At 55.1% G+C, this 23,776-nt stretch overlaps 1 protein-coding gene and 2 long non-coding RNA genes across 3 annotated transcripts in view; 2 read left to right on the top strand and 1 right to left on the bottom strand.

Annotated features, from left to right (window-relative positions):
* Positions 1-7,353, top strand: part of MED27 (mediator complex subunit 27) — a 192,989-nt gene extending 185,636 nt beyond the window's left edge. The window contains exons 7-8 of the mRNA XM_082696152.1: positions 4,523-4,600; positions 6,758-7,353. Of these exons, the coding sequence (XP_082552278.1) occupies positions 4,523-4,600; positions 6,758-6,892 (213 nt within the window). The 3' untranslated portion in view covers positions 6,893-7,353. The remainder of the gene's footprint in view (positions 1-4,522; positions 4,601-6,757) is intronic.
* Positions 7,354-11,306: 3,953 nt separating this feature from the next.
* On the top strand, positions 11,307-17,212 carry LOC309846741. Its single transcript, XR_014302116.1, has 2 exons — positions 11,307-16,387; positions 16,613-17,212. It is a non-coding gene; the product is annotated as an uncharacterized lncRNA (long non-coding RNA).
* Positions 17,213-19,590: 2,378 nt separating this feature from the next.
* On the bottom strand, positions 19,591-23,768 carry LOC309846734. Its single transcript, XR_014302109.1, has 3 exons — positions 23,593-23,768; positions 20,599-20,649; positions 19,591-19,894 (listed from the first exon to the last, which is right to left on the bottom strand). It is a non-coding gene; the product is annotated as an uncharacterized lncRNA (long non-coding RNA).
* Positions 23,769-23,776: the final 8 nt, after the last annotated feature.

Raw genomic sequence — 23,776 nt, 5'->3', positions numbered from 1 at the left:
CGGTCACTTGACCTCCCGGGACTGCTTCCTCTCTCGGGAACGGCGGGCTCATCACAGCGCCCTCCCGCCTGGGCCGTGAGGGTGGGGCCCGAGAATGCCGCGAAGACCCACGGCAGGGCGGGTGCTGCTGTTCTAGTGCTTTCCCTGCCCTGGCCACTGAACCCTTGTCCGAGGTCCTGCGGCTAAAATGTAGCAGACCACACTCAGATCCGCTCAGACCCGCGCCGACTCCTGCCACGCTGTGTGGTGTAGACCACCTCGAGCCGGGCTACGGCTCCCACGCAGGCAGCTCCGCGGAGCCTTGGGCTGACATGACTCGTGATGTCCCGCGCACCCTCTCACGCTCGGGCTGGAGACGGCAGAAGCTCCTCGCACACAATATGGTGCAGGAGCTTCAGGAGCCTGTTGTGACTGGCATCTCCTTCGCCAGCGTGTTGACTGACAGCTGTTTCAAGGGCTCTTGAAAGATTCGTTTCTCCCTGGGAGCTTAGTTCCCCGCCAGTCTGGGTGCCTGAAGACCTTCCCTACCAGTCTGCGCTGGGGAGAGAATTTCGGGAAGCCCTGGTTGGCAGAGGAGGAAGAAGAAGCTGATGGGGAGACTGATAAAGCCCCTCAGATCCATGATGGCCGCTGGGGTGTCCCCTCCTCAGGAACCGACCGGCGGTGAGCCAGCCGGGGAAGGGCGCCCCACACCGAGCCCCAGGTCTGCAGTGGTCCTTGCCCAGAGGTGGAAAGAGACCGCTCTTGGCGGCAAAGCCCCTGTGTGGCTGTCTGCTCACTGCTTTTTGGTTTTATTATTTTTAAATAAGTTCTGCCCCCAAAGGAGGGGCTCAAACTCACAGTCCGGGGATCAAGAGTTGAACCCTCTACCGATTGAGCCCACAGGGCGCCCCGCCCACTGCTTTCTGAGTGGCCCGATCCCTCTGTGCCTAAACTTCTCCTGCCCTCACTGCTGACCTGGCATCAGGTCCCCTCTGCTTTTCTCTACGGGGTCCCCTGTCTTGCTGGTCTGTTGTTACTTTGCTCCACCTTCCCTTGCCACCGCTCAGCTTGAGGTCTGCTTTGATCTGCTCTCAGGGCTTTCCTAACCGCACTCGCTGGAGGGATGAATGGCCTCCCCTCCGGGAAGCATTAGTGCCCTTCCTCGGCCTCCCCCACCGGGCAGGGTGGCTTTGATCTCCCGGTGGAATCCTGGGAGCTGTACCTTACTTGGGGGCCATTGTGGTGGGGCCCAAGCCTCGGCTGGGCTGGCACAGAGTAGATTTAAATTAGATTGGTTAATAGCAAAATGTTTTTGTTGCCTCCCAGCCTGGTTTTTTTTTTCCTTCAAAATCTTGGATGCTGAGCAAAATACAAAACAAAACAACAAAAAAATTTTCATTATTGAAAAGTTTAAAACAAGAAAGCAGTGAAGGTAGAATGCTTGACAGAAAGGAAGACCATCGCGGGTGACTTTCCCCGCACTCTGCAGCCATGGGCGAGTCTGGTGCCCCCGAGTCTGGCCGCAGGAACCCCAAAACCAGTAGTGAAGGAGCTTGTGAGGAAGAGAGAGAAAATACAACAAATCTGTCCGTTCGTTCTCCTTCTAGTAAGATGTCTGTCATTTGTGATGGGAAAGTGAGGACATTAAATGATCGTATCAGCACAAGAAAAACTGCCACCGTTTAGCAATATAAAGGAGTAGTTTGTACTGGACCTTGTGAAGAAGTGGCTAAATTGGGGCGGATTGCCAGCCTACTAATAGAGAAACTAATGAGGCACCCTCTCCAGGAGCCAGAGGCCGAAGAGCACTAAGCTGGATCTGGAGCAGGACCCAGAGGATTTTCTGGTCCATTCGGTCGGTTGTTCTGCTCTCAAGTGCCCAGCTGTCCAGCAGCCACGTTTGCACATCTCCTGACCTGGGCTTCTCATCGGGCCTCTGGTGCACTGAGGACTGCACTGGGCTGGGACACGAGGCAGACGATGCCCGGGCCCCTGGGGCTGTGCCTTTTCCAGAACCTGCATTGCAGGCCAGGGGTCCCTATTGGGAGGGGTGGTCCCGGCTTGGGGCCCCCACTGCCCCTCCCCAGCTTTGTGAGCAGCCGCCTGCCCAACCTCTGGAAGTCTGAAGTCTCCATCTTCTCCTCTTTAAAATGAAAAGCAGAGTACACCCACCTCAGTTAACTTTCAGTGTGCTGCCGAATTTTATATGTTGGTCATATACAATGTTTCCTATTAAAAATTCTACAAAGAAGAGCAAAGAAAACATGCAGCCAAACAAAGCAGGCCAACCTGGGCCGTGGCCTCTAGACAGCCAGTGTGACTGGGGAATTTGGCCCCAGGACAGTTGCTCAGTCTGCTGAAGTGGACAGATTTAGCCCCGTCCCAGGGGACTCCTGGGACTAGTGATGAGCTCTCCGCATCTGAGGAAAGGAGCGTACCCGTAACTAGGGGACAGCATGCCATGGGCAGGCAGTGCCTGGCTTCCCGGCTATGACAGCACTGACACGGGGGGCAGGGCTTGTTAGAAGCATTGTAAAGTAAACAGCAGGGGCTGGAGAAAGAATTCTCCAGAAACTCTCTTTCGTAAATGTTCCACAAAATGGCATGTGCATGGGTGGTTTTATTTAGCAGTGGGTCTGGGTGGACAGGAAGCAGCCTCCAAGCTCAGGGGCCATGGGGCCCAGTTTGCTTTGCTGTGTTTTTATGGCCATAATTTCACCCCACCGATCACCACCCACCATCTTGCCAAGTTATCATTACTACTGTTTAAAAAAAAAAAAAAAAAAAAAGCATTGCTCATTTTAGAAAGCTGTCTGTCAGAAATGCTTAAAATAAAAACAGTCTGCACTTGGAAGGATAAGTACCACTTATCTGAAAGTCACTTGGGTAACAATTTCTCAGCAGTGTTGGATATGTGACCTGTAGCTTATGTTTCCAAGAAAGTCAGCACAGGTCTTCCTGGTAGGTGGCCTTTGGCGAGTGGGCGTTTTTAGTTTACTTCTTGATCCAACAAATATGTATTTATTGAGCAGCTGCTGGGTGCTGGGCGGTGTTCTAGGGCTTGGGGACGTAGCATGGACAAGATGGGCCTGATCCTGTCCCCGCAGAGCTAATCGTCTTGTGGCTTCACCAGCCACCAGGCAGGCCACGAAGTCCAGCAGGGAAAGAGTGCTTGTCCGGAGACGAGAGGATCAGAAGGGAGGGGAGACAGGCAGGGCTGCAGCCTGGCTGGGCCGGAGATGCTCTCCACGCACGGCCATTTATTTAAGGGAAGTGAGGCTCAGGTTCCGTAAGCTAGGGAGCCTGTGTCCTCTGTCTGGAGCGTGGCCTCTCTGACCTTGAGCGTGGACACAGCTAGACTGACTACTAGATTGTTTGCAAACTCACCACGTGGAGCCTGGAGCAGCCTTTCTGGGTTCCTTCCACCTGATGGCTTTGTCCCCTGCCGCTTAGGTCCATTGACACATCACGTGGTGTCCGAGGACATGTAGAAACTGGGGAAGTCTACACCAGGTAGACCCACGCTACTCCTGCTCAGAGTTGAATATTTTACATGGGGTTTTATTGTTTGTGTGTTTCATTTTGTTTTTTAACCATAACATTTACAATGACAAGAATCCTACTGAAGGCAGTCAGCTACACCAGGACTTTGAACAACTGTCAGACCAGGTATTAATTATTAATTTGCTGCTTGGTGGCAGGCATTAGCGATTTCAGAACTACAAGGGATCTTAGATTACTCCTTTGTTTTTCAGAAGGGACACTGAGCCCCAGAGAGATGAAGTAGTTGGGGGCTTCAGCCCACGGTGCCTTGTCTGGTCACCGGTTGCCTCTAGAAGGCCTAAAGTAGTCTTGCCCTCAGCCCTGCTGATAAAGCCTCTACTTGGAGTTTGGAGATAGTGGGTATGGCCCACCAGGATGCTGAAAACGGGCCACAGCTTTGGGAGAGAAAACCACATTTTGAGTGGCAAGGCACCTCGGAAGGGTAGTAGGAACTGTGAGACCCAAGGGAAAGATCGTGAGAAATTGCCAGATTCTGGGTGATGGAATCATAAAATCTCTCCAACAACAAACTGTGAGACAGAATGAGAATTACAGGAAGCAGAAAGACCAGTTCCCCGCCGGGGACGTCGTTCCAACGTGAAGATGAAGTCGAATGTGGACAGGTGGAAAAGCTTCTTTGCATCCGTGCAGTCTCATCCTGCAGTGACTTAGCTAAAAATCTCTGGGTCCTGCTGGCCTTTCCCGCTCCGCTGGCTGTGGGCCATGGCCCTCCTGTCAGGTGCACACCCCCCGCCCCCCGCTGCGGCTTCCAGTTGTTGCTGAACTCACTCCTCTACCTCCAGGCCTGAATGCTTGGTGTCCTCCGCCTACGACACTCCTGCTCCCCAGCTTTGTTCACTGATTTTTGTACTTGAGATTTTGTTTTAGATGCTCTTTCCTTCAGATCGCTTTATCACAGAAAGGGAACGCGTTGGTTTTCTTTTCTCCGTGCTGCTTTGGAGTGGCCTCTAACCCCTGTCATTGTCCCTGGTTCCAGGTGACAGACCACGCCACCACCGCCCTGCTGCACTACCAGCTGCCCCAGATGCCGGACGTCGTGGTCAGGTCCTTCATGGTGAGTGGCCGCAGGAGGCACGTCTCCTTCGAAAACCTTGGCTCCCCCCAAGTAAGAGCGGGCAGCTCGGAAAGTAGCTGTTCTGCCTCTGGGCCGCGGGGCCTTGCTGTGGGAGACGGGCCAGCCCAGAGAACTGAGGCTTTCTTTACACTGGGAAGGAATTTCTGAGAATCGTTTCCCACTTAATTAACTGGTGTACTCTGTCAGGCTGAACAAATGGTGGTTTCAGAAGTGATCTCCCAACACAGTTACCCACATTGACTTAGTCAGTAGATATTTATTGAGCGCCTCATCTATGCCAGACCCTATGCTTGGCGCTGAGCAGGTGCCAATGACTAAGGCAACTCTTGCAGTGCCCCCCAAGACATGTACATTCTCAGGTTGGAGCTCAGGATGGGGAGTGACCCCAAAACAGCCAGACAGCCATTGTACTGGTGTGTTGGAATCGGCTCCGGCCAGCTCTTGTGAAATGTCGAGAATTTTGCAACCTGGTTATTCGATTACTAGTAGCTTGAAATTGAACCAGAACATTGGCACTGCCGACGTCAGCGAGCACTGCAGGTCAGAGCCCGCCGCCGCCCCAGGGGCTGGCTCATCTGCACGCCTCTGCCCAGGTCTGCCATGTGACCCCCCGGCCAGCCCGCGCTAGGTCCTTCCAGCCAGAATGGCAGCTGTGCGTGTCCGCATCATGCGGACATGGCTTCGTGCTCTCCCCTTGGTAGGCTCCTTCTCTCGCTGCGGCTGAAGCTCCCTTCTCAGTGCATGCTGGGAAGGTGCCAGTTAGAGACCTACTGGAAGACCTACCTGTTAGCAAGTCCAAATCAGCGTTGACAGCCAGGTGGAGTAGCGCTCAGCCGCGTCATCACGTCAGTTTGCCTCAGCAAGTGAGCTTCTTAGAGAACCCGCAGTTCATTTCTTGGAAGACACAAACCCGACTTATTGATCGGCCTCACGGCACTGCGGGGTGAGCGAGCAGCCCCGGGCGCTCGGCCGAGCCGAGAGGGAGGATGGTCCTCTGACAGCCTCCGTGAGCTCTTCCTTTCTGGACGGATAGAGGGTCTTGCTTTTTAACCTAACATGTTGTTATGCCCAGTTTCCCTTTGGTAACTGACTCTGGGATTTGGGGAGGATCTGGCTTTGGTCGCCACTGGAGGATAAACAGTCCAGCTGAACGGTCATCAGCCACCGTGCACTTAGAGCCAGAACCTCGGCCACCTGGCCATTGGAAGGGGGACAGCAGCAATGGGCCACAGTCGGCCACCGCCAAGGCAGCTGTGGTGGAGACAGAGGATTTGTATCAATAAACTCGACCTCCCTCTTGAAAGAGCAATTTTCTCTTATCGACATAATTCAGGAGGACATTAAAGGATGAGATTCATGTGCCCCTATCACAGGGAGAACTTGCTTAACTTGCTTGCCTGTTGTGGTGGGGTTTGGGTTGGGTTGGTTTGGTTTTGTTTTTCTTTTTTTTTTGTAGCAAATCTCCTTGAGTTTGAGAATTGAGTTACGGGAGTCTCATCCTTATGTATGACGCCCGGGAGAACCCTGCACTCTGAACCACTCAAGTGCATATTCGCCTCTTATTATGTTATTTGGTGGCACCAGGGTGTCCCCGCCCTCCCCCAGGTGCGTTGGGCCTCATTGTGACAGTGAGCGATGACCTCTGAAATCAGATTAGAAGAAGGCATGTTGACCTCAGGAGAGAGTTCGAACACTGTTATCGACGCAGAGTCTCCCTCCACAGCGTCCGTGCCTACTCCTTGGCCAGGAGCGGGGCGAGGACCAGTGCGCATCTTCAGGGGACACGGGACACAGGACTGAAACATGGTTGCATGCGGCCCCGAGCCCCAGGCTTTGCGCCAGTGCACAGCCGCTCCTCCAGGGAGCACTTCCTGCCCCTGGGAGCAGGAATTCCTATTTTAAAAATACCCTCAGCTGTGGGGATGGGGGACACTGGGACAGCACCAGAACTGAGAATCAGTAGCCTTGTGACCTTGTGGACTCTGCGTGCAGCGCTCTCTGAAATCACGGGCCGTCTTTTGGGTCACAGCCAATTTGAGTTCTCTGGCCTCGAGGTCACTGGGCTTGACAGGAAGGATGACACTGGAAGCACCCAGGTCCCATTTCTTCTATTTCTCTCCCCACTTCTCTTTTTAGACCTGGTTAAGAAGTTACATAAAGCTGTTCCAGGCCCCGTGCCAGCGCTGCGGGAAGTTTCTACAAGATGGCCTTCCCCCGACGTGGAGGGATTTCCGAACCCTCGAAGCCTTCCACGACACCTGCCGACAGTGACCCAGCCCCAGCCCCAGCCCGGTGGGCCTGTCAGCCCCGCCCAGCACCTTCCCAGATGAGCCCTCCGTCGGAGGATGGCTCAGACCTGTCCTCACGGCCCCAGACCCAGGTCCGGCACTCTGCCCCGACCGTCAAGCAGCCCGTCCTACGTTAAGGCTGAGCTGCTTCCCTGGCAGATTCCATCTCGTGTGTTTGGGACTAATTATACACTGTCACTGGTTTATGGAAGGCAGAGAGGACCTTTTTAGAACTCAGAATAAGACAGTTATGCAGCCTGTTCTTTCTCGCATGTTAGCAGCACTGGCAAATTGATTCTCCTGGGTCTGTGTTCTAAGTCATTTTCATGAGCCGTTATCGTTTAAATGAGCCCGTGTTCATGCATATTGTCACGCTGGGTGTTTGGTTTGGTTTGGTAACTTATTTTTTTTTTTTAATAAGCACTAAACCTTTTGTATCCCGGACAAGGCTTTGTCTTCTATTTCTTAAAGCACCTTCTGCACTCAGTTGAGTGAACATGTGAGCGAATCTGGGCCTTTTGAAAACAAACAAACAAACAAACACTTAGTAATGTCTGTGTTTAAAACATTGTTCTTTCCGAGGACACATTTCCTTGCTTCTTGCTTTTAGGAGAGAGGACAGTGTTGGCAAATACGCCATTTCAGAGATGTTTTTGCAGTTTGCAGAATGGATTGTTCTTTTTGAGGAAGAAAGCGCACACATGTTTCTTTCTGCTAAAGCAATAACACACATACTTCCCAAAGGGGAAGGAATCTGCCCATGTTACCAGCCAGAACACATGTAAGCAGGCATGAGAAGGACGCCTGGCTTGTTTGTCCCTCCCATGTTTTATCCTAAATATTACTGTGAACAGATGCCGGCCCAGTTCATGCAGAGCCTCGACCCCAATACGGAAAGCCGTAATCTGTTTATATGAAGAGACATTGATCTGGTGAGGGTCTTGAAGGAAGGGGGAGTTTCCTAGAGCGTTCCCAACCCAACATCTCCTTGCTATGAAGATGCCAGCAAGGCACTGCCTTCTCGAGATGTCCAAAAGAATGGGTGGTTCGTCCCTGTGTGCCAGGACCTCTCGCGCTCTCCCCACCTGCCTTCTCCAGGCTCAAAGGAGCTAAGGACAAAGGGGATTTAGTGAGGAGGAAAGGGCAGGACCCTGCCTCTCAGGGTGTGGTCCAGCAGCAGCATCCTGGGGCTGAGTGAAAACACGGAGCCTCAGGCCCCTCCCCAGACCAATGGAAGAAGATGCTGTGGGGTGAGGTCCAGCAGTCTGATTGTCAACAAGCCCCTGGGGGACTCTGCTGGGGGCCGCAGTCTGAGAACCCCGTCCAGGAGATGGGCATGCTTCCAGTGCCCAGTCTGGGAAGGTGAGAAGCAGCAAGAGCGCTTCCCGTACAGCCAGTGATGACAGACTGAATACCGTCCCAGCTGTTCCCGCTCGTGAGAGGCGCCACGACCTCATGAACCATTAAGAAAGGCAACATGCCGCCAGTTCAGCCACGACACAGGCCTTCATGAGAATCCCATGTGACACAGGAGTCGCTCACGCCAGCCTTTCGTTGCTCTGAAACGTCTTTCATCTGTTCCAAGGGGGCTGGCCACTTCTCCTGCCCGGGGTCTCCTTATTGAGCAGGGGACAGACTAGAGTACGGCTTCGCTGGCTTGCGGGTCTCTTGCCTTCTTATTCTCATAAGACGCTTGTTTGTCGCTTTGTGAGAACATCCCGAATTGAGGCCGTGGGGTCTGTGACAATCTCTTGTCCTGTTGCTGCCCGTCCTTTCTAAGGCGTTGAAATGGCGTGTAGACTGGCCCCCCACCCCCACGTGGGTCTCTGTGTGCGTTGTCATGTGCAGTGAGGACAGTATCACCAGCTGTGACCAGGTTGGAGCACGTGGAAATGACAGTACAGTACGTCATGACCGCCAGCTGGCTGACGGCACCTGTCAGAGGTGTTGAAATGGGGGGCGTGGGGCAGGGGGAGGGGAGCCACTGATGAAATCACAGTAACGAGAGCGCCTTCTGGAAGGCTGTGTGGATTTTTAACTGTTTAGGTCCTGACTGCACCAGACCTGAGCAGACCCCCTGGTCTAAGTCCCGCCAACCTCCGCGTTCAGGAGAGAACGAGCCAGCTTGACAGAGCCCCCGGCAAGCGGGAGTTGCTACTTAATGACATTGTCTTCTCTGTGTCACCTTTAGGGATACCTTTCATTTGTGACAAATGATGCTTGTTTCCCATGTACAGGAAGGTGTAAAGTTTCCATTTAAATAAATGTATTGAGGCAGGAAAGTGTCACCATTAGAGAGAAATACAAATTCTAGCGCAGGTGCCTCTAGCAGCGGGTGGGGGCGGGCCCCCAGCTGCGGGGGGCACGCACGGCCAGAGCCTGAACTCTGGTCCCCCGCTCCCGGTGGTGGGGGCTCAGACAAGTCACCATTCCTTGGTATCCCCCTGTCCGCGTTCTGTAAGGTAAAGAGCGACCGTGCGAGAGGGAAGCTGGGGGGTGGGGTTTCACAGACGAACCAAGACTGGCCGTGAGCTGGTCACTCACCGCGGCTGGGCGTTGTGTATGCGGGTGATGATTGCTCTTCTGTTCCTGTGTTTTATAATTTTCCTATATTTTATATACTTTCCTAACAATCTTTCCCTAATTAAAAGCAGGAGGAAAAGTACAAGGGTTGGGCCAGTCAACCCCTAAGGCCTTCCCATTGCGGCACTTGCGCTCTTCGGCGCTGAGAGAGGAAAGCTGAAAGGAAGTGTAGTGGGGGCCGGAAGGGTGAATGCTTGGTGCTTCAAGAGAGGGACACGAGGCGCGCCTGGGTGGCTCAGTATCTGCCCAGCTCAGGTCGTGACCCCAGGGTCCTAGGATCAAGTCCCACTTCAGGCTCCCTGTTCAGCGGAGAGCCTGCTTCTCCCTCTGCCTGCTGCTCCCCCTGCTTGTGCTTTCGCTCTCTCTCTCTCTGACAAATAGATGAATGAAACCTTTTTTTAAAAAGAGAGAGACAGAAACCAGGCAGACTAGCTTTGTGTCAACCATTAAAGTCCAGAGAACCTGTTAACCCAAAGTCAGCCGAAGTAGAGACCAGTGGCTTGGGACCAGCGCCACAGTGGTAAGTGGCAGGGGAGCTGGGAAGCCTGCTGCCTCTGGGAGCAAGGCATCGGGTCCCAGAACCGTCCCTCGTGCCCCTCCCAGAAAGGAAGGTGCCCATCACTGAGTGTGCTACCCAGGTGCTACTTCTTAGGCTGTCTGCTGTGACCTTTAGACCAGACCTACAAGGTCGTACATGACTTAGTCATCGCCCAGCAGCTCAGCCTCTGCTCTGTGCCAGGTGCTCCGTCCCAAATGGGTACGTGGTGTTTCCCCTCGTTGTGTAGACCAGGAGCAGCACACCCTGGATATGGGCTGGATATGGGACTGACCACGCCATCGGTCCCTGTGGCTACAGAGCAGCAGCCTCCCGGCCAAGGGAAAGGGACCAGTCCCCGCCCTGCTGGGGTGTGTCTGCTGGCGAGTGCCCTTGGCCAGGGCTTGGGTGTCTCTGTCCCGCAGGTGCTTTCCTGCTGCGATAAGGAGGAGGCCTTTACCTGTGCCTTCTGCCAGCCCGGCGCCTGCTGACGAGCAGGCGGACCGGGAGGAACGGACAGAGAGGAATGAGGACGTCTGTGCAGGGCTGTCCAGATTTTTTTCCTAAACTAAATCAGGAATTGGCCTTTCGGTATCGAGTGATATTTTTCCACTTCACACCACTGACGGCGAGCTGCAGGCACGAAGCAATGAACTTTCAGTGTTAATGTGCAAACTTTCCGTTGCGTTCAGACTGGCAGAGTGCGGGCCTGATGCTAAATCGAGAGCCTCGTAAGGTCACCCTAGTTGGGAGGAGACGGGACATCAGCCCCACCACCAGGATTCTCACAAGATCCGGAACCGTGGCCAACTTGACGGAAGGCGCCGTCGGGCCACCGGGTCTGTGGGCGAGAGCACGGAGCAGGACGACGCACCTTGCTCGTCTGCGTCTCCGGGGGCGCGATCTCCGTGGCGGCTGATCTCGGGGGACTTCCATTGTCCTGCATTTGACAGGAAAGGGTGGACCAGTGCCCCGGCACCTGGTGGCTCAGTATCTGCCCAGCTCAGGTCGTGATCCCAGGGTCCTAGGATCAAGTCCCACTTCGGGCTCCCTGCTCAGCGGAGAGCCTGCTTCTCCCTCTGCCCGCTGCTCCCCCAAGCCTGCACCCTTGCGCGCCTGGAAGATGAGCGGGAACCTAGCGCTGTGGCCCAGCCCGCCGGCCGTCAGTCCTTCCCGTCTGTCTGTCTGCGTCTGCGCGGGGAGTAATTAGGCTTCGCTCTCTAGGACAGGCGGTTTCCTTCCCGTCTCCTCCCCACCCCCGCTCTCCTCCCCACCCCGGCTCCTTCAGTTAGTGGAAAGGAACCTCAAAAATCACTTTCAAGTTGAATTTTAAATTGCAGGTTGGCTGCTCCCTGTCATTAGTGCTAGAAGAGATAAACCGGAAAGTTCACGAGCACATCTAGGCAGAGCACCGTCTCGGCAGCTTTCTGCTGATTAGTTACTCAGGAGCAGCTCCCGCCTGTCTCTGTGCTAATGGAGTTTGAAATTTCCACTGGAGATGGGCTGTCTTCTGGGACCGCAGGAGCTGGGGTTCGGTGCGAGCTGAACAGGCAGGTCCTGCCGGCCACAGGCTTCACGGGCGCTGCGCTCGCCCCAGCCCGACTGAGGCAAAACAGTCGTGTGTCCCTGGTGGGGAAGGGGTCGGGGGAGGGAGGAGAGAGGCCGTGAGCTTGGGAGCTGGCCTGGGCCACCAGCGAGCCCTGTCGCCGAGGGACGGCTTGTTCCTTAACTGTGCTGCTCTGTTTCTCCGGTTCCCAGCCGTCCGCTTGCTTTCTTAATTACTAGAGGAGTGCGCGAGTTCCGTTTATAGAAAATTAGATCACGTGGATGAGCGAAAGGGAAACATCCGTAATTCCCACCAGCGCACGACATGACCAGGCCGCTTCGCCGTCGGTCTTCCCGGACCCGCCTACCCTCCTGTGGCTCTGTTTGTGTGTGTCCATTTTTTGCCAGAAATATGAGCGTCCTGTGTACTGTTTTGAAACCTGCTTTTTTCCATTTCACAAAGACTAAGTTGCTGTGGCACAGAGGTCCCAAAATGCAGCGGCTGAAAGAATGCAGACGCGTCTTCTCTCTCCCTGCAGAGCTCCGGAGGGGCTGGTTCCGACCGGAGGGCGGCGCTGCTGCACGCAGAGATCGCGAGGACCCTGGTCTTGCCACGATGCCTGTCCCGCGCCTGACTGAGGACGTGGTCCTCGGCGGGGTGGGGGGTGAGGTGGCGCGTCCAGACCACCTCCCGCTCCAGCGCACCCGGCAGAACCGCATGTCCCACGTCCCTTGCATCTCAGTGGGGCTGTGGAGCGTCCGCGGCGGTCTCCTGCACCCGCAGCACCACAAGAACGCCTGCCTCTCCTGTGCGCTCTCCTTTTCTGAGGCCATGTCGGAAGCGCCACATGGCAGCGGGACGTGAAGGAAAGATCGAGAACCCCTGAGTCCTTCCCTGGAGAAGAGCTGGCCCGTGGGCCTCCCAGCCAGAAGCTTCTGCAGCGGATTCTGTGTGAGGGGCGTGAACTCCCAAACCCTTCGTTGTGTTACATCACTGAGATCTCAGCTGGCGGAGGTTGTTTTAAATAGCTGCCGGTTTTATGTACCCCAAACGCCATCTGCACACGCTGGACACGGGCCACAGGTCATAAATACTGGATGGACGGCAGAGGTCACTGCTTCCATCGCTACCGCGTCCATTAGCTTGAGTCCACACCGCCTTCACTCCGCATGGAAGAGGACCGCATAAACGCCACCTCGGCCTGGCTGTTGCGTTCCCCCGGGGAGAGCCACCCTGTCCGACAGCCCTTCCCTGACCGTTGGCTATGGGAGTGCGTGTGTCCCCGTCCCTTCCGTCGCCTCCACGGCTTCCTCAGAGCATCCGTGGCCTTGGACGGGAGCGGTGTATCTTGTCATTCGCACCCCCACTCGAGTGTCTGGAGGGCAGGGACTGGGTCTGTCTCAGGCACTGCTCTGTCCTAAACGGGTGGCCCTGGGCCAGTCCCTTGATCCTCGGAGCCTGCATTCTTCATCGGGGAGTTGGGCCGGTGAATTTGGCCTTCCAGGTGCAGAAGTCTTGCAAGTGACCACACCAGATAGGTGTTGTGCACCTACTGGGTGTACCTACTGGGTGCGAGGGATAGTTGACATGTCCCTGGGGAGTGGACCCTATGGCACAGACGACCTTGTCAATGAATCATTGCAGGCAGGAGCACGGACGCTGTGGGGAAGTCGTCCGTGTGGGGCCCGTTCTGTCTCCTGCCTTGACTTTGTGCCTCCCTCCCGTTTCTCTTTACCACCAAAGAAAAGCCTCAGAGAAGAATCCAGAAGTTTGACGGCAGTGCCGGGGGATGGCCTGCCCCCTGCAGACATGGCGGAGCAGCTTGGGCTGTGCATGGAGACCATCTCTTAAGCACAAGAGATTTAAGACACCATTTCGAAAATGCGAGTGTTCGGAAGAGAATGTCAGAAGCCCAGACCGCTGCCCCACTTTCCAATCCTATCTGCATTTCTGTGACTGTGCCGCCTCTCTCTGCCTTGATTAGAACGGGGTCCCTTTTTTTGCCATGGCCTTTTGATATTTGACTTTGCACTCGATGCCCCTAAAGCTAATAGGCGCTGGCCTTTCATTTCCAAAGGGTAGTTGGTCAAATTAATGATTGCTAAAAGGCCATCGTTAATTTGCTGTCCTTCCTGTTTCTTTCCATTAGTTTGCAAACCAGCAAAGTTCAAGAAAACTTCCGAGCATAAAAGAGTAGGGATCTAATTAGGAAGCAGGCAGGTAGTTCTAAACGTTTTCAAAAACTTAGGGGCCGTCGCTAAGGGGGGGCCGGGAGACCGTACCAGCAAGAGAAAACCAGTTCACTGCATGGTTGGTTCCTGGCCGTGGGGCTGATGCACTGAGGGCTGGGCAGCCCTTAAGGGGGTGAGTGTGTGACGCCGTGTGACGCCGTGTGACGCCGTGTGACGCCGTGTAACTTGTCCTCAGCGAGGGATCCCAGCCCGGACTGTCTGGCCAGACCCCAGGGCGCCTTGCTCGGTCCGCGGGGAAAAGGGCTGATGGCACTGCGGACGAAAGTCCTGCCGGCCGCCTTCCTTCCCGGGATGGAAATACTGACGATCGGAAGCTGGCGGATAAGGTTAACAGTTTGCACTTATCCGAAGTGAACCACACCTCACTGTGTACAGGTTCTGGGTCCTCATGAGCCTTAGCCCCATGACGACCCCATGCCCCAGGCCACCAGGCCCTTGTCAGCGATGCCATCCTACCGCGAGCTGTGGTGGTGACTGGCACCTGCCCCGTGAGAGCACATGATGACAGGAATCCAGACCCCACGCTGGGGTCACCCCTTCTTAGAATAAAATAAAACCTCACCTTGCCTGTGGGGAACCCCCCTCTGTTCCCTCATCAGTCCACGTGCTTCCATTAGATCGGCTCCGCCAGTCCCCCCTTCCCGCCCCCACCCCACAGTAAGGAAATCCTGGCCAGTCTCGGTCCCAGACGCACACACGCACACACATGCACACGCACACACACACGCATACACACACATACACTTGCTGTGATTGGCTCAGGGACAGCATGCTATCTAACGTAGCCGGAGGTCCGCAGTTGTATCTTCCTGGGGACGAGGAAAGCAGCCACCATAGTTTCTACTGAGCTCGAGCAGAGGGAATTGCGACAGAGCTAGGTCCCGGGGTGGGGGCAGCCTCCCTCTGTGGGACCCCAGCTCACTCCAGCACGGCTCCAGCCACGGTGGGGAGAAGGTGAACACGCCTTTTCTCGCAGTGCCTGTTGTCCATGCTTCACATCACACCAGTGAGCAAAGAGAAAAACATGTAAAGGGCCCGGATCCATCTTCTAGATCAGGCGGTGACGGATGAATTTGGAACTGAAAGGCCATCAGTTGGTACCTGGCAAAAGGACGCGCTGTGTTGGGTATGTCTAAGCTATGCCTGGGTTCGATCTTTGCCCAGAGCCTTTTTTTTTTTTTTTTTTTAGATTTTTATTTATTTATTTGAGGGACAGAGATCACAAGTAGGCAGAGAGGCAGGAGAGAGAGAGGGAAGCAGGCTCCCTGCTAAGCAGAGAGCCCGACCTGGGGCTTGATCCCAGGACCCTGAGATCATGAGCCGAAGGCAGAGGCTTAACCCACTGAGCCACACAGGTGGCCCCAGAGGCCATTTTTTGATTTGAGATTTTTTTGCCATCTGGAGAGGCCGGGAATGAGAAACCATTTTCTTCTCAAACCCGGCAAGTTATGGCTCTTTTATATCGCCTTTCAATTGTCTTAAAAAAAAAACTGGAAAGTTTCCTTTTTAACCCATCCTTCCTCATGCATTTTGCTGTCAGCAGCCAGAAGAAATGAAGCCACGTCTTCAGCCCTGTGCTGCGAATCTGCGGGTTCCCCCAGGCCCTGCACTCGCGCTTCCCGGCGCCACATATGTAACAGGGCTCCCTTTCCTCTTGCTCCCAGTAGCCTTCCCCTTGCTCCTCTCTAAGCCCTCTCCCGGGGGGCACCCTCAAGCCCCCTCTGGCTTCTGCCACGCAGCCCCCGGCCCACTATCTCCCGGAGACACTTGTGGGTGCCATCGTCTCTGTTGTCACCTACAGCCACTCAACAACCCCCTCTCCCAATTTAGTGGTTCACCCCCCCATTTTGAGTGTGGGCTGAACTTAGTGACCTGCTACTAGTGAAGACATGGAGAGGTGGAGAAACCCAGCAGGCGCCTCCTTAACCATCAAGGTCAAGGTCGCCAGAACCAGCCGTGGTGTAGCTGGGCTCTGACGGCACGGAAAGGGCCCTCCCCCTCTGTGGGGCTCTTCTCCAAGATCTATACCCCCGTCTGATCTTGGGAAAACACTCAACAGACTCAAACTGAAGGGCATTTTGCAAAATACTTGACCGCTACTCCGAAAAGTGTCAAGGTCGTGAAAGACAGGCGAGGACGTAGAGAAGCTGTCACAGGCGGAAGGAGACCACGGACACGGGCCGCATCCTGGACGGGGTCCCAGAGCAGAAAACCAGCGCTGGCAGGAAAAGAGGAGAAACCCTACAACCTCTGAGGGTAGCAGCAGCACATCAACGCTCGTTTCTTTCTTTTGATAAACGTGGTCATTGGAAGACGTTAGTATCAGGTGAAGGGTCCATGGGAATTCCGTCTACTGCGTTTGCAGCTCTTCTGTAACCCTAAAACCGTTTCTAAATCAGAAGGTGCAGGGGCGCCTGGGTGGCTCAGCCCGTTGGGCGTCAGGCGCTCGGTCTCGGCTCGGGCTCTGATTTCCCTCGCCCCTGCCCCTCCCCCGACTCGTGCTGACTGGCTCCCGCTCTAAAATCAATAAGTCGAATCTTTCTAAAAATAAATCAATAAAAAGTATGTGTTTGTGGGGCGCCTGGGTGGCTCAGTGGGTTAAGCCGCTGCCTTCGGCTCAGGTCATGATCTCAGGGTCCTGAGATCGAGTCCCGCATCCGGGCTCTCTGCTCAGCAGGGAGCCTGCTTCCTCCTCTCTCTCTCTCTGCCTGCCTCTCTGCCTACTTGTGATCTCTCTCTGTCAAATAAATAAATAAAATCTTTAAAAAAAAAAAAAAAAAAAAAAAGTATGTGTTTGTTAATTCAGTGTTTCAAAATCTACAACCACCACATACTGCGCTCACAGATTTCCAGTGTGGGCGGGGCTTGGCTGGGAAGACGCAGCTCAGCTCTGCGCCCCAGGGGACCACAGGGACCAGCGAGGGCGGCCCCTGCAGGGCTTAGAGGAGCTTTCCTCAAGATGGCTCACCTGCGTGGCTACAGGCAGATGCAGCCATTGGCCGGGGGCTTTGGGCCTCAGTTTTTCCACTTGGGCCCCTCTGCCCTGTGGAGCTGGGCCCCGAGCGCTGGCAGCCCAAGAAAACCATGTAGACTCTGTATCATTTTCTACGCCCCCAGCCTCGGAAGTTACACAGCGTCACTGATAGCCAGCCGGCCTCTAACAGCCCAGAGTTGAGGGAGGGGACCCACGCCCCCACTCTGATTAAGAGGGACACCTGGGTGGCTCAGTTGTTGGGCATCTGCCTTCGGAGTCCTGGGATCGAGTCCCACATCAGACTCCCTGCTCAGCAGGGATCCTGCTTCTCCCTCTCCCACTCCCCCTGCTTGCACGATCTCTCGCTCTGTCTCTCTCTGTTAAATAAATAAAATCTTTAAAAAAAAAAAAAAGAGGGGCGTCCAGAGTGTGTGACCTTGTTTGAAACCCAGGAGGGGGCCCACCCCTCCCTTTTCCTCCTCTTGTTGTGGGATATGGAACTGCCGTCTCGGACCGTGCAGTGGTCTTGGGAATGCAGGCCGCATGTGCAGAGCAAGACAGAGCAGACTTGGTGTCTGATGGCCCCGCAGAGCTCCGTGCCAGCCCTGTCTGCCCACCTCCAGGCTCAGACGAACGAGAGGAGGAAAGTCTGTTGTGGAAGCCGCTGCTCCTTGTCTCTGTCCCTGCCGGCCCGACCCCATCCTCACCGACACGCCCCTCTGCCTGGCTTTCCTGGCCCTTACCGACCCCATGGGACATGTCATCTTTATTCCTGTGAGGGTTTGATCAGAGTCTGACTCGGTTACCTGCCCCAGGAGGTTCTAAGCGCACAGTGGGTATATATTACGAACCTAAGCTTTTCTTTACGGCTTGTTTCATGGTTAACTGGGGGTTCAGAGCAATGGACAGTCTTTCCCACACTGGGGAGCCCAGGGTCCAGACTGAGGACTGCGCAGAGCCGTGCGCACAGCGAGACTCAAGTATGAGGGTGCTGAGGGCGTGCCAGACTGTAGACTACTTGGATCGGTCAGGGTGAGTTTTGGTTTTTTGTCTAGATAAAGGTTAGCATTTTTACACTGTGCAGCGTGAATAGCGCCATAACTGAAATGTCACAATTTACATGACTCATTCCATGTCCTTTTAACACTCTGTCGTGTTATGTTTTGCCCCTTCAGGCTGGTTCACGCTCCCTGATCGTCAGCCTCCCCATCCCCCATGCCACACTCAGAGCAGTGTTGTGTTCTGACCTGAGACCTCCCTTTGGTTCACGCTGACTGTATTCTGACTTCAGGGCATGCCAGAGTCCCCCGTCTGCCTTCCCAGTAGCCACACTTCCATCCTTCCTTCCAGCAGAGCTCCCTTTTTGGACCTGGGAAAAAGACTTCCTATCCCAGCTCCTTTACGATTAGGAGTGGCCATTGAGATGTGACTGTAGTTACGTACAACTCCTGGGAGGTATTCCTGAGGAGGTGATGAGAAGAGGGAGGTCATTTCTGCCCCTTCCTCCTTCCTGCTGAAGTGTGGGCCTGATGGCTGGCACTCTCGCAGCCATCACAGACCATGAGGTAGAAGCCACATGCTGAGGATGGCAGAGGAGCCTGGCTGGCAGGCAACTCTGACGTCCATCGCTGGTCGTCTTTTGTGTGGGAGACAGCTAGGCTACCTTGTTGAAGCCACCATTGTTCTGGCTCTTGTGTCATGGCTGAATTTGATCCTAATTTATATAAGGATATCTGATGGAAGTTGGCTTTTTTAAATAGTCATCTGTATGAGCTTGTTTCCCTGTGTCTCTTTCTCACCTTCCCGAGGAGCTAATTGAGAGTCCCAGTTAATTGCCTTTTTTTTTTTTTTGCTCTTGTGTGCGGTGTTTGTCGCAGGCACACGGAAGGCCCAGCCTGCGCTGAGAGCTGTCCTCCTCCTGTGAGTTGTTGGCTGCTGTCCCCAAGATCATTAACGCCCCGATTCCATCAGCCTCTTTGAGACCTGCACAATTTCGGTGTCTGCTGGTGTTTAACACTGCTAAAGGTTATTGAATCCATCTTTAGTCAAGAAAAGCGATTTAATGAGCATGTTTCTGCCTTATGATGAGACCGTGGCTGCACGCATGTGCTCTACGCTCCAGTCAGCCCCGTGGCCGTCCATCTCCTCCTCGCCGATTTAATTTCTCGGCTGGTGTGGGGCAGATAGAGCAAGCTGGCTTTTTCATGTGCTCCTCCCAGCCCCCCCCCAGCCCCTCATGCATTTTTCATCTCAGCTCCCCACTCCCTCTGCCCTGAGAACAATATCGATCGCCTGATTAAGCCATCAAGTCACAGCAAACGGCAGGGCCCCCGCTCTTTCCTCCCCTGCCAGGTGTGCCTCTCTCACACATTACAGTGGAGAGACGCTTCCACAACCCACCCACCGCTGACCTCGGCATCCCCCGCCCTTATTCCGTGGTGTGGGGATAATCAGCAGATGAACTTACCCAAAACCAGGTCCTCCGTCCCCGTCATCTAACTAGAATACTTTGGGGCTTTATTTTTAAACCAAGCCTCTAAAGATCCCCTTGCAAAGACCTCTTTAAAATGAAATTCAGGGGGCACCTGGGTAGCTCAGTGGGTTAAGCCTCTACCTTCGGCTCAGGTCATGATCTCAGGGTCCTGGGATGGAGCCCTGCATTGGGCTGTCTGCTCAGTAGGGAGCCTGCTTCCCCCTCTCTCTCTGCCTGCCTCTCTGCCTACTTGTGATCTCTTTCTCTTTCTCTCTCTCTCAAATAAATAAAATCTTTAAAAATAAAATAAAATTCAGTATTACTTATCTACTGCCATGTAACAAATTGCCCCCAAATTTAGTGGCTGTAGGAAAAAACCTGGAGAACGTCACATTTTCTGTAGGTCAGGGATTCAGGAGCGTCTTGGCTAAGTGATTCTGCCTCCGGAGGCCTGGAAGTTTCCATCAAAATGGCAGCTGCAGTTCCCGGAAGGCTTGGCTGGGGCTGGGAGATAGGGGTCCACGCTCACCCGCCCGGCCGTGGGCAGGAGACCCCAGTTCCACACCAGGAGCTTCTCAAGTGTCCTGCTGGCTTGCAGCGGACCTCCCCCAGGGCGAAGGATCTAAGAGGACAAGCAGGAACCCACAATGACCTGGTGTCACCTAGTGTCCCTTCCTCCTCAGTCACCTCCACCTTCAAACAGTGTCTGCCCCACCCTCCTGGGCTCCTCCTCTCCCGGCCTGGCTGCTCCTTCCCCACCCCCTGCTGCCCCCGTGCTGCGGGTGAATCCTGCCTCTCCCGTCCCCAGCTCGCCCAGTGCCTGCCGGCACAGCCGGGGCTTCCCTGGGCACTAAAGGCAGGGACCGTCACCCATGTGTCCCCAGCATCTCCTCCGGGGCTGGCCTCTGGTGGGTCTGTACCAACGGAACCAGGGAGCCCTGAGTTCGCCACTCGCTCTGGCCTCCGCGGGCACCATGTAAAACCTCCCTGTGTTCATCTGCTCCTGGGAGAGGGAAACTGGTGCCGGGTGCAGAGGGATTTGGACACCAGCACAAGGAGCGTGTTCCTGACTGTGCCCCCCAGCTTCCTGGAAGGGCCCGAAGGGGGCCCAGGGTCTGCCTGGATTCAGGGTGGAACAGGGAGGCACTTCCGCTGCCGGCGGGGTTGGTCTTGGTGGGTGTCCGGGGCTCCAAGCCCAAGGACGGCCCAGCACAGCTCCCCACTTCCCTCTCTGCAGCCCTTCTGCAAGTCTGTGCTCAGGAGGGCAGCTCCTTTTCTGGAAGCAGAGGCTCAGCGAGGGCTGGGACCGTGCTTGGGCACACTTACCGTGCTCCCCGCCCGGGGCTGCCCAGCACATTCTGGGTCGCCCACGTTGTCCTAAAGGGAGACACAGAAACAGAAGGACCTCATCATCCATTCGCCCTGATCAGTAGCTGCTTCCCAGGTTCTCACAAGAGCCGCCCCGCTTCCCCTGAGACGGTTCCCCGAAACCCACATCGATGACTCCCCATCTCCGCCTTTCTGTCAGGGGCCGACTGGCCCCCAAGTGCAGCCCCAAGCCATCCCTGAGAAACCTGCGAAAGCAGGGCCTTTCGTGGCCAATTTCACGGTGTTCACGGGAGGACAGAGGGCAGGTCACTTACAGCAGCGACTCCCCTGAGGCTTTCACCAAGCATTTTGCAGCAAAGTTCTTCGATTTCCTGGCACCCCCCCCCCCACCACCGCCGTGTCCTTTCCCACCATTACTAAATACCAAGAGATATTCTGGTCCGAGTTCCCACTCCCCCAAGCCCTGATTCACACAGTTGTATGTGCTGGGGAGTATGAGACTTGTCACCCTGCCGCCCGTGAACTCAGATGGGCGGGCGACACCGACAGGAGCACCAGGAAAGAAGCTGGCATTTGAGCTCAGAACAACTTGGCTCTGCAGACATCACCCGAGCCCCAACTTAAAACACTCAGGAGCAACCCATGTGACCAATGACGTCACCTCCCATTTAAACCACTTCTTCCCCTGAGCTTCTTTCTCTTACCTCAGTGTGTGCGCGTTTCTAGCTGCCCGGCTGGCTCCCGGGCTGAGTCTCTGCCTTTCTTGAGGGCAGATGGCCCCAAGCAGTCGTGTCCCGGACAGGACCTTTTCCCTGGTCTTTGGACATCGCACCTCGTTTGGGGCTCTGGTTTGTCATCTCCACCCGATTTTGAATTCATCTACTTGTCTTCCATCCCGACTTGTGAGTTGGGAGGGGTTTCGTAATAGTACCGATAACGTGGTCACAGTAATACTAACACAGTAATCGGACCCTCCCCGGAGGCCTGCCGCACGCCTGGCACTGGGAGAAACCTCTGGAAGTTGGGTTCTCTGGGCGCAGGTGCTGAGATGTTCATCGTCCTGCAACACCCGTGAACAGGGGAGGGCGGAAGGAAGATTGGCCCGAGGGAGTGGCGGACCCGAGATGCCGGCCAGCCCCGAGAGGGAGCTCAGGACGAGCACGAACTGTCCACGTGCCCCACACTGGCCCACGCCCCACGTCTCAGTCTCTGGATGCCAACTATCCTCGAAGGACATGGCTGAGGTGGGTCTCCACAGCCCAGGCCCACCCTAGAGGAGCTGAGAGCTGGGACCCTCCTGCTCACTGCTCTCCTGCAGCCGGGGAGTGGGCCCTCCCTGAAGATGATGGGGGCAGAGCCTCTCCACCTCCGCGGCAAGCCTCCCGTGTCTACGGTCCAGCTTGCACCTGACGGCAGACCTCTGAGGTGCTTTTGCAAATGAAAGAGCAGGCTCAGAGAAGTTAAATCACTCCCCCGAGGTCACACCGCTCAGGTGCTGTCACACATCTTCCTGACTGCAAGGTTCAAATTCACAGCAGCGCTGCCTCTCAGGCGGATTAGTGGGATTTTAAAGATGAAATTGAGGTGAGTGGCCCTCCCTTATCCTAAGGAGCAGACGCCATGCTCTGCTGACTTCCTGGCTCCCTCCTGGGAGAGTTTTATAGTTCTGAGTTTCCCTGTCCAAATAGTGGGTCAGACCAGCCGGTGATCCTGCCTTCCTTCCCATGTCACATCTTCATTCTGCCGTGAAAACTGAGATGCTTGGCTCCTCTGCTCCCCCATTGACTCTGGGAGCTTTGGGTGTCCCTCCAGGTCCCCCTCTTTCCTGTAGAAGCTGGAGTCTGTTTAGGCTGTGGCCACCTGGAGTGCTCACTATCTGAAAGCCAGAAAGCTGTGACAGTGGCCAGAACCCCCGGGAAGACAGTGGACACATATGCCTGCAATATTTTACACAGATCCGCTGCTTGAGGTAGTGAGTTCCCTGTCTGCAGAAGCAAACAAGCACAGGCTAGAAGAGCAATACTGGATTTTGTGCAGATTCAGCAAACACGTTAGAAAAAATTTAGCGATTGCCAACTGTCCTCGTCGTGTTCTCACTGCCAGCCGTAGCTTGTGACAATACTTTGGTGTCTGTTTACAGCCAAGTGCTCGCCTTGTAGCCCAGCCCCATGTTTGGTTTCCAGGCTGAAATGGAATGTCCTTCAGAGGGAAGGAAAAGGGTTTGTTTGTCCTTGTCAAAATCAGCATCGTTTCACCTGGCGCCGTGGGATGAGGCTCACAGGGCTGGCTCCGTCCCGAGCTACCGCCAGAGGTGCCCGGCTTTCGAAATGTGTGGATGTTTTGGGTTTTTTTTTTTTTTAAGAAGATAAAGTGGGGGGAAAATAGGAAGTGAAATACCAGATCTGTTTTGTTCTCCCGAAAATCAGTCGTCCTAAGGGCCAGAATTTTTCATGAAGCTATTGTCAGTGTTCCGCTTTCAAGGCCGGTGTTCACACCGAGACGGCCTCCTGTTTCTCAGCTGCATGGGCTTCGGGACTCGCTGAGGCCACAGGCCAAGGGTCATGCAGAGGGAGAAGGTACAGAGACACAGGGCCTGTCCGCTCCCAGGGAGCTTTCATCACTGGGAAGCACCATTCACGAGGAACTAGAAGCAGACAGCAGGTGCCCCCAAGCCACGCCAGGCCTTCCTCCCCACAAGCTCAGCTCTGGCCTGGGTTGGTCAAGACACGGGACTCAGACGACTCCAGCTTTAGGCCTGCCTGGCCCCTGTGGCGTGCAGGCTACTGAACAGGCCAGAACCTTGGCTCCTTCCTCCCTCCCACCCTGTCCTGGCATGTCCTCCGCTCCCCACCACGGTGCTCTCAGCCCTCTCGGAGTCCGGGTCCTTGTGGCCGGCAGCCCAGCGGGGTTGGCCGGCTTCCCCTCTGCGTCTCTACGGGAACCTTCCCCTGGTCCCCAGTCTCACTGCCCACCGACAGATAAAGCACTTGCCTCAGATCACAGGCTACGAAGTAGAGAAGGTGGGATTCAGGCCTGTGGTGCCCCAAAGCTGTGCTGCTTCTGGTGTGGGCCCTTTCCTCAGGACATATCTGGTCCCGTGAGGTCACAAGGCCCTCAGAGAGGAACAGACATCAGGCCCCTGGGAATTCAGAAGAGGGTCCTGGGTATCAAGGGT

Source organism: Mustela nivalis (assembly GCF_964662115.1).
Source record: "Mustela nivalis genome assembly, chromosome: 13".
Classification (NCBI taxonomy): Eukaryota; Metazoa; Chordata; class Mammalia; order Carnivora; family Mustelidae; genus Mustela; species Mustela nivalis.
The sequence above is the reverse complement of the archived record's forward strand: the minus strand, read 5'-3'. Positions and strand labels throughout refer to the sequence as shown.